Here is a 10138-nt window from a genome sequence, read left to right on the forward strand (position 1 = left end):
AAAAGATAACCCCAAAAATCTGAATTCACGCCATGGAAAAACAGGGTAGTCTTAGCAACGCTTTCCATTAAACACAATCATTAATATCACAGAAGGAGAAATGGAGGTGCAGGGAGCTGATGGCCTTACACTCCACAGTAATTTAAATGATAGTTTGGCCAATTTTCTTCTATCCTCCAACACTGTTCAGTAAGCTGGGAGACCTAGCTTACCCTCCTGACAGTTTAAAACACTTCATTGGGACTAAAGACCCAAATAAAGAAGAAACTTCACAACAGTCAAACAAAAAGGCACTTTAGGGGATTTCAGCAACACAAGAAAGGCAATACAGATCAGATCTTCTAATTCAGGACTGTATGGATAGAGAAGGTCTCAGTATAGACTTTAAGGTCAAAAATGCATTTTAAAAATAAAGAATCTGTGCAACAAGGAGGGACATTACCTCGTAATGAAGGCGGCGAGCCTTGCTCATGGCTGGGAGGCTTGACTGCTTTCCACTGATGTTTCTGAACACTTGGAAGACCATAAAACACAGGAAGAGAAAATAGAGACACAAGCAGATTCCCGCGACTATAATAAAGGCCATCTGGGCAGCGCAAGTTAAGCGAAAATGGTATGAGCTAAACAGAAGTAATAGAAAACATTATTCAGGCAATTCACTTATTTTAATATCATCCCAAAGATCATAATTAAACTTCTAGCAGGCAGCAATCACTCAGGACAGCAGCCTGCTTGCAAGCGAGGCAGCACTGGGTGAGCCCCCTGGCTCAGTGGGGAGCACGGGCTCTGATGTCCCCCAGTGCTCGGCATGGCAGCGAGGAGGGATAACCCGCCGAAACTCCTGCCCATTTGAAATCTGCAGAGGAGATTTGGGAAGCCGTTGCCAACCAGCACAATCTTCAGAGAGGCTCCTGCAAGAGGGCTGGATGCTGCAGAAGGGGGACTAATTGCATTAGCTTATCTCAGCCCAGTAATCAAAATTAATGACAGTGAAAGCAAGCCCTTCCAGCGGGACCTGGCAGCCTGAAAGAGCAATTCATGGAAGTGCCTCAGCAATGTGTGCCCGAGTAATGGCAGCAAACGGAGGGCCCTGGAGCAGATGCCATCGTAGCTGGGGCTGGGAGAGAAAGCAGAGCAAGCACTGCTGGAGCAGTACTGGCTCTGGGGTTATCGTGATGACACCTGGGACCTAAATCCCCCGGCGCTTCCCCCCAAATCTCAGACATCTTGAGGAGAAGTTGAGTTCTCCAGTGACTTCTCCAAGCACAGCACCAGTCCCTGGCGGTACCCAGCACCAAACCTGCCAGGACTGCCTCTTCCAAATGACACCGGCATCTCCCGCAGCACCTGAGCCCCACCTCACAGCCCCAGCCTGCCAAAAGGAGGAGGGTTTCCCCACAACCTACAGGTATCGGGCAGGAGGGGAACACCTCCCCTCTCCTACCGACACAGACCTAGCCTGCCCCGAGCTGGGTGGAAGGATACAGCTAGCTCTGTGCCAACTTCGGTGGTCCAGATGCTATAGAAGGGGTTCTTCAGCTGCACTCCCCTGCAAAGAGGAGAGAAGACACCAAGCTGCCACAGAAGTCAACAAGCTCAGAGAGCCCCACACCTGCTCTGCAGCCTGGAAAGAGCCAGCCACACTGCTTTCCTGTGCAGGCGAGGAGGAGATACGCTGCTGGGAAACACCAGCATGCTTCAGTGCACTCACAGGAGCCTCTCCTCACTTCATGAGATGGAGCTGTGCATTCAGCCATGGGGGTTAAACCACTGGTCCCTGCTGCAGGAGGTGCACGGGGAAGGCTTGCCCTAGGAGCAGCGCTGCACCTACCTCTCGCACATGTCAAAGATGAAGAGGCAGAAGGAGCCAACAGCTATGGGTCCAACCTGCTTCCAGTACCCTGAGAGACGATTCCGCTCGTTCTGGTCCTAATCGGAGGGTCAAGAGGTGGGGAGGAGGAAGAGGAGGAGGAGGAGAAAAAGGAAAAGCAAGTTAGCCTGAAGTCCTCTCACCTGGAGCAAGTCCCCACAGCATTGTTTCCAACACTCAGTAAGTACAAGGGAGTTGCCAGGTATTACTGCAAGTGGGGCTGGAAACTACCTTCCCTTCTGTGTCGTACCCACCATCATGTGCTCCCCACAGAAGATGATCCAAAATGACAGGAGCATGGCATAGAAAATGCCTTGTCGAATGTCTCCAAAGAGCAACATCCAAGTCCAGTCAAATCCGATGGAAAACCACTCCACGGGGATGTTAATGAATGTCATGGAAATTCCCAGAGCAAAGATGACCCTGGAGAGGCAGAAACACCATCTCTTTCCAGTTTGCAAGGCAAGGACACAGAGCCCAGAAGCCAAAGCTGTGCATGAAGAGCAACAGAAGGAAATCTGGCACTGTTTGGGCAGTGGCGGTGGGGTGTCACCTCCTGCCAGCAAACCCTCTGGGGCTAGGCCTCTCCGAGCAGCCGTGGGCAAATGCAGCTACTCATTCTCTATGGGTTTAATGGGAAAGAAAAGAGAAGCTATGGATGTTTCCTGCTCCCAGTGTGCCTGGGTGGAGGGAGGGGACAGAGAAGAGACCATCCCTGCCTCCCCAAACATGGGCTCTGCCTGGGAGCAGTGACCACCTCGGTCAGGGTCCTCTTGCTTGAGGGTCACCTTACCCAGCATGTGAGCCCCTACTCACTTCTCCAGCAGGACAGGAGCGCGTGTCATCAGTGTGATCCGTCTCCAGTACCAGACCATGATAATTAAAATGCTGGGGGTGAGGAAGGTCTTCATGGCAAACCACACTTTTGTAAAGCCTCCGTTTTGATGGATGCCCTAAGGAAAACCAAGGTGGAATGCAACAGCTGTACAGGGTTTAACATCATTACTCTGTGCTTCTCCTTACAGGACCTGACAGGAGAGGCACGTACATGGCAGTACACGTAAGCATACGTAGATGCAACTACTCTTTGAAAGATGCGGTTTGCCCAACACAGGAAAGGGAGCAGGTGCCTACTTAGCACCCAGGCCATCTAAGGAAGCTTCAAAAGTTCTTAAAACAAAAGCCAACACATGCAGCTTCCATTGCGAGGTAGAGAGCAGCCGAGAGAGGGGCACTCTGACACAGCGTGGAGTAAACTGGCAGAATTGCTCTCAGACAAGTAACAAGATACTCATGAAGCGAGGTCACCACTGGTGGGAAATGCATCAGCCAAATTAATGCATTTCTCCAGACACATGCCCTCCCACTGCCAGCTGCAGCCACCACAGCTGGCTGGCTCGCTGCTTCTGCTGAGAGGGACGGTGGTGGTGGGTTTTCCAGCTGGGAAAAGCACCCATGGCCACCAAGGTTCAAGGGAGGGCAAGAGCAGGGATAGCTGACAGCCATCCCAAACATCTGCGTGGCGATGGCCAACTGCAAGACAGACCAGGTCCCCCCTGAACCCTGGTGTTCTGTTCCTCCTCCGCTCCTATCTGCGAGAAGCAGGGCTTAATCAGGTGGAGGACTCTGTGCCCAAGACAGACTGCGGCGGGGAGGAGAGGACAGAGGGGAACTCTCGGAGCCATGGGAAGAGCCCAGCTCTGGAGGTGGTCACTGGGCAGTGCAGGAGGGTGACACTGCTCAAGGCTTGGGGAGGGCTCCTCAGAAGAGAGCAGTCAAAGAAGGCATCCCTCAGGAAGGAAGAAAGGCACATTTGCAGGCAGGAGCTACCCGTGATGAAGAGTAGGACGTTTGCTGTGGATCAAAGAGGAGATCAAGAAATGAGCTGCAGCAGCCCCAGGGGAAATGCCCTTGCTGACTGCAGCACTGCAGGGCACAGCTGCTCTCCTAGGAGGCGGTGAGCGCAGACAGAAGCAAGATGGACACTTACCACGAAACGGATATCCTTGATTTCCCCAATGCCCACGTTAATGCCCTTCCTCTCATTCACGGGGAGACGGATGTTGATGAGATAGTACTTGTGAGCCACACTGCCGATCTCCATGAAGGGAAGGAAGTCACAGTCATAGTGACGGCCTTCAGACTCCAGGGTCTAGCAAAAGGGCACAGAGCAGCAAGACAGCAGTCAGCCTCGGACAGACCAGCATGCCCTCCACGGTGAGGGTCTGCAAAAGCCCTAACGCTGAACATAGCCAGGACCATTGCTAGCATCAAGAGCCTGTCTGCTAATTCCAACCTTTGCCTGGGGAGTGTCTGTGCAAGTCTGGAGAACATCAGCAGTTTTGGGACATTTTTGCTCAAGTTTTTGATTGTTTTGGGCCATTGAGTCAATAATGTTTGACCTCAAGCAGGTTCACGTCTCAGGCTCTTAAATACATTTAAAGTTAAGGGAGACTTTCAAGGTGAAAGGCTACTTTGGGATCCAAGCTTCCCCCCTCAGCAAGCACAACTTGAGCAAAAACAAAACACACAACCCTCTTACACGTGTCTTGATGTGGAGTTTCTTAAGTCCTGTTTTACTAGCAATACTCTCCTCCGCACCTCATATGTATTTACTGCGTATATGGGGCTGTATGGAAGAGTACGGGTGTTGCTGGAGACATAAGTGGGTTGCTGAAAGGGACTGTGAAATGGGAGAACAAGACACAGAACTGAAAAACATGGCATGGTAAAGAGACACCAGATTAATTTAAGCACAGGAATTATGGCCTGCAGCACAAAAAGAAACATCTTTATTTAAAAAAGATGCTCTGTTCTCAACTGCTAGCTGTGCTCTCTGCTCCTAAGCTTTGTAGCTTGAGGCATTAAGAAGTTATTTTAAGAACTCTTGCCCCACCTCTCCAGGTTCTTTGAGTGCTGCAGCGTCCCTGGTGGGCTATTTCCTTGCCACTCCTGAAGAACAAGGTTTTGTCCATCACAGAAGCACAAGATGGAAAGGTCCAAGTTCTCTAGGATGGTTTGGGGTATACAGATCTCAAAGCATTCAAGTTCTAGCCTGATCACAACTGCAGGGGACAATTCTGCTTGCACCTGGATCTGTGTGTTGACCTCATACCTTTTATTCCTTACAGTTTTAAGTCTACCTTTGACTTCCTCCCCTTCTCTTCCGTCACGAAACAGAACCGCTTGCATGTGGAGCTCATCAGGTTTTCAAAGATTTTGAGCCAAGAAAAAGCTGACACATTTGAAAGTTATGATTGAACAATTCGGAACTTCTAGGAAGCACAAAGAAAGAAAGGAAGAGGACAACTCCCACCACACTCCCACACCTCCCCACCTCCAGCATCATCAAAACACCTTACTTTTGGTGAGCCAAAGGTGCATTTCAGCTTCCTGATCTCTATTGCATGTGCTATTTCTTCCCAATCATCAAACACATCATCGCGATACGCTAATGACACATCCAGGGTAATTTCTGCGTTTTCTTCTGCAAGAGTAAGGAAACATCAAGCTTGTTAGAGAGGAATGATACAGAACATCAGAAGGGTGGGAGAGCCTCTAGATACTGAAAGGATCTCCGAGAGGCACGAGCTACAGAGGGGAATGGAAATTTTTGCATTCCAAACAATACAGATCAAACTACCTTTTTCAAAATATTTATCTCCTCTCTAGTAGAGAAGAAAGAACTTTTACTGGTCATAAAGGTCTGATATCTTTCTAACATATCATGACTTACAGCTTACGTTACGGTTGTGGGTGAAGAGCATTATTTATTCATATAACATTAGAAACAGTAATTCATATAAAATTGGAACCTAGACAGCTGCAGAGACAGACAGTAAGCCAGAAAGCCATCCAGCAGCCTCTTCACTGCGGGTTGGCAGAGGGACAATAAGACAGGCTTCAACGTAGACTTTCTGCAGGTAATGCAAGGGTGTGCAATAGGTTCTTCAGCTTTGGGAAGCGACTATATTGCATCATAGGATTTGCTTTAAATTGACATTGAAATAGCATTGTTACAGAAAACCACAAAAAAAGATGAAGTATACAACTGCATATATTGTATATGTAGTTAGATGAACCGTATAAAGGAGAAACCATGCAACTAATGGTACATTTTGTTCATTTAGGCACGATAGCAGTAATCATCTATCAATGTAACCTTAGGTTTCTTCTGGCTGTAGGTTCACCATCCATAAACATTAAAGCCCAACGTCTTGAATAGAAAGGTCTAGAATATGCCCCTTAACAAAGATGTTTTCTACCAGAGAGATTTTAAATGAAAGAAACAAAAAGGGAAAAGTCAAAATGCATCACCAAAAGTCCAAATCACTTCGCAATTGCCCGTACTTAGGATCCTCTGCTCTTAAAAGATGAGCCAGGGTTCCCAGAGTGATAAGAAAACATTACACAAAGTTCTTCTAAAAAGAAAATTAAAAAAAAATTTAAGTTTAGCTATGCTGGCCTTGCTGGAAAAAGGGATGGCCTATAACCTCAGAAATGAGGATGGAGTTGCTGTTTTCTGTATGTATTGTTTAACTTGAATCATTCTACAGAAGGCTTTTGAAGCCCTCTCCTCCACGCATACACCCCGCAGCAGCACCAGCTTGTTTCTGCTTTTACAGATGCACCAACTTGCACATCAGTAAACACACGTAGAGTTTATATGCCCAGGTAAGGCCACCACATCATATTTGCATGGAAACAGTCAGCTCCTCCTCTCCTGGACATGTTCACAGTAGGAGTATGGGGCGTAACTGCTTTTAAATATGCTCTTGCTAGGATGCTGCCAAGAGATCATTGCTGCAAGAAGGAAATGGGGCTGGAACAGAAACTTATTTAGGTGCCATAACTGAACAAGTTCATGAAATTGAGAGTTACAGTTGAAGCCTGCCAAGCAGCAACACATAAACATGCTTTAAAAATCCCAGGCAAGTCTGTACGAGCTCTACCAGATGTAAAATGCTCCTATTTACCAGGCACAGATCCCAGGGAAGGCTCTGAAAGAGGAACACATTCTGAAACGAGCATGTGCATGCTACAACCTAGCCTCTTTTTGCAGATCACCAAACTCTGAGAGCCGCAGCTGTTGGAAACGTGTTGGAAGATGGCTACAGAACCATCCACTGTGGAAAAGCATTGGAAGATGGCTACAGAACCACCTGCCGTGAAAAAGCATTGGAAGATGGCTACAGAACCACCTGCTGTGGAAAAGCGTTGGAAGATGGCTACAGAACCATTTGTTGTGCCGGTGTTGAAGTACCATGCTCTCACTGCAAACAGCTCACGCTTGCAAGCTCCCTGGAACCGCGCTGTAGCACGCTCCTAAGCTCAGGAGGTCAGAAATGCCCCTGCAGATCTAAGCTCGCACGCACACACATTCCATCAGGGCTGCGTCACTGTATAGGCAGACACCATATGTGCTCTGTCCTGTAAGGATGCGGAAGGCGTACACAATGCCAACGCCCATAGCTTTTCACCAGGAACAGTCTGTATGGCAACAGGGCTTGCCTGCTCTCACAGCAGCAGCCTGCGCATGGGAACGGGCTGCAAAGACACATCAATACTTGATGAGCTTTGAAGTTCAGCTCCGAAAAAAATCTGTTCTTCATAATTCTGAAGGGAGGCTGTTTCATGTCTACAAGTAAGCATAAGTCTTTCAAGCGCTGCATGTCCCATATATTTGTCATCTTTTTCAGTTATATTTTTGTTGGGAATATGTGGTGGCATACTCATCCAAAATGATGGGAAGGGGCGTGGATGGTATCTGTGGTTTAGACTTGCTATTTATACAGTGTTTGGAGGTGGCTCTGTTATGCCTTAATGTGGATGCATCAAGGTTTTTCTGAGCTTTTTTTTTTTGCACACGTGATCTATACCATCCAGATTGATATCAAGTTCCTTTCCACGGCAGCCATTAGTTAGGTTTCCATGAAACATGATTTGCCATCTCAGATCCGCTATTTAGAAGACCAGCAAAACAGATAAATGGGAACATAAGGTTAAACTTGGCCTGGCTAAAAAGAACTACAAACTTCATTTCAGAAGCCGTAAAACCAACTGGAATGCTTGGGATTAAATCCAGCAAAAACAGCTTTCATTATTTCATCTTTGCAATCCAAGTGTTGCTGCTGCCATCGAGTATGAAAACCAGAAGGCAAAAGATATACTAGTGTGTGCCTTTCCAGACCAATGGATTAGAATCTCCCTCTGAATTTCCATCAGTCTCTGCACTGGGGTAACATCTCCCATTAGAACAGAGTTTTGTACAAAGACCCTTCAAGACTGTCAACATAATACACATATATATGTATGTATACATACATACACACACACATATGTATTTCAGCACAGCAGACTGATACTCCTACACCAGTCCGCTCTCAGCCTTTCATTAGCAGTCCCCATTGTCCGAGAGGAACAAACACAGACAGTGACACACTGTTTGGCAGAGAACTGAGTTTTAAGAAGATTCGTGACTTATTCACATTAATACCGAAATGTCAGATGGTGAATAGACAATTCGGGTGTCTGCCCTTTTAGTGTTAACACTGTGCGCTCCTGAAGTCCTCTGAATACTAAGGGCAGGCTACATGCCTGTGCCTGCATACGTGCATGAGGGGAAGAAGGAGAGAAGCAGCAGCTGATGTTCCACCATGCTTGGCTTCAAGATAAAAGGTGTTTTAAAACAGTGTTATTTACCATCAAAACAGTGGATGGGAGGAGCGAACAGGAGGCAAAACACTGACAGTCAAGCCAGTTTTTACTTCTAGATATGCTGACAGAAAGCAGAGTATTTTAATTATTCAAGGCTGAGCCACAGCAGAAGAGGAAGAATACATGCAAGGAAGGAAGAGAAAAAGCTACTGCAAACCTGTGCTCAGCTTCCCAGATGCTAACATGTTTGAGGAAAGCAATTATTCAGTTCCTCCACACATGTTAATCAAGATTCTCCAGAATTTCCCAACGAAGGGTAGAAATAAGTAGGTAGAAATTTCTGTCTTATTCAGTACCAAGAGACGAAATTGTCCATGCCAGGAAACTTCATCTCACAAGGACCATGTCAGAGCATCTCTTCATGGCATGCTCCAGATTAACCTTGCCTTCACAGATCTTGTAGATAACATCTAGTTAATTTGGAGCCTGGTAAATCCCCTCTGATATTAGCAGCTCGAGCGCTGAGTAACAACCTCACTAATATCATAGGATTATATTAAAAACCGTACAGAAATCAGACAGATTTGTTTAGATGATTACGTGTTCCAGGGATGACTGACAAGGAGAAGACACGCTCCTGCTGGGGTTCCCAGCTTTGAGCTTTCTCAATGACTCTCCATTCACAGGGCTATAAGATGCTCCGAAGCAGGTAGAGCTGTGACCCCTCTACAGTAAGGGGCTCCCCAGTCCCTGTCACCCCCCAAGCCCCGCCAATATATCATAGAATTGTTTGGGTTGGAAAGGACATTAAAGGTCATCTAGTTCCAACCCCCCTGCCGTGGACAGGGACACCTTCCACTAGACCAGGTTGCTCAAAGCCCCATCCAACCTGGCCTTGAACACTTCCGGGGATGGGGCATCCACAGCTTCCCTGGGCAACCTGTTCCAGTGCCTCGCCACCCTCATAGTGAAGAATTTCTTCCTTATATCTAATCTAAATCTACCCTCTTTCAGTTTGAAGCCATTACCCCTTGTCTTACCACTACAGGCCCTTGTAAAAAGTCCCTCTCCAGCTTTCTTGTAGGCCCCTTCAGCTACTGGAAGGCCGCTGTAAGGTCTCCCCGGAGCCCTCTCTTCTCCAGGCTGAACAACCCCAGCCCCCTCAGCCTGTCTTCATAGGAGATGTGCTCCAGCCCTCTGATCATCTTTGTGGCCCTCCTCTGGACTCGCTCCAACAGGCCCATGTCCTTCTTACGTTGGGGGCCCCAGAGCCGAACGCAGTACTCAAGATGGGGTCTCAAGAGAGCGAAGTAGAGGGGCAGAATCACCTCCCTTGACCTGCTGGTCATGCTTGTTTTGATGCAGCCCAGGATACGGTTGGCTTTCTGGGCTGCAAGCGCACATTACTGGCTCATGTTGAGCTTTTCATCAACCAAAGTCCCCAAGTCCTTCCCCTCAGGGCTGCTCCCAATCCGTTCTCTGTCCAGCCTGTACTTGTGCTTGGGATTGCCCTGACCCATGTGCAGGACTTTGCACTTGGCCTTGTTGAACTTCATGGGGCCTGTTTGCACGGGCCCACCCCTCAAGCCTGTCAAGGTCCCTCTGGATGGC

General features: G+C 47.8%; 1 protein-coding gene across 1 annotated transcript in view; it reads right to left on the minus strand.

The window, feature by feature from the left end:
* Positions 1-10138, minus strand: part of WLS (wntless Wnt ligand secretion mediator) — a 41645-nt gene that overhangs the window by 6973 nt on the left and 24534 nt on the right. Inside the window, exons 3-9 of the mRNA XM_009278737.2 lie at positions 5233-5357; positions 3861-4022; positions 2687-2823; positions 2125-2293; positions 1832-1929; positions 1486-1549; positions 443-586 (exon numbers count right to left, since the gene is read on the minus strand). Of these exons, the coding sequence (XP_009277012.1) occupies positions 443-586; positions 1486-1549; positions 1832-1929; positions 2125-2293; positions 2687-2823; positions 3861-4022; positions 5233-5357 (899 nt within the window). The remainder of the gene's footprint in view (positions 1-442; positions 587-1485; positions 1550-1831; positions 1930-2124; positions 2294-2686; positions 2824-3860; positions 4023-5232; positions 5358-10138) is intronic.

This window comes from Aptenodytes forsteri, unplaced genomic scaffold (assembly GCF_000699145.1).
Source record: "Aptenodytes forsteri isolate BGI_AS27 unplaced genomic scaffold, ASM69914v1 Scaffold290, whole genome shotgun sequence".
NCBI lineage: Eukaryota > Metazoa > Chordata > Aves > Sphenisciformes > Spheniscidae > Aptenodytes > Aptenodytes forsteri.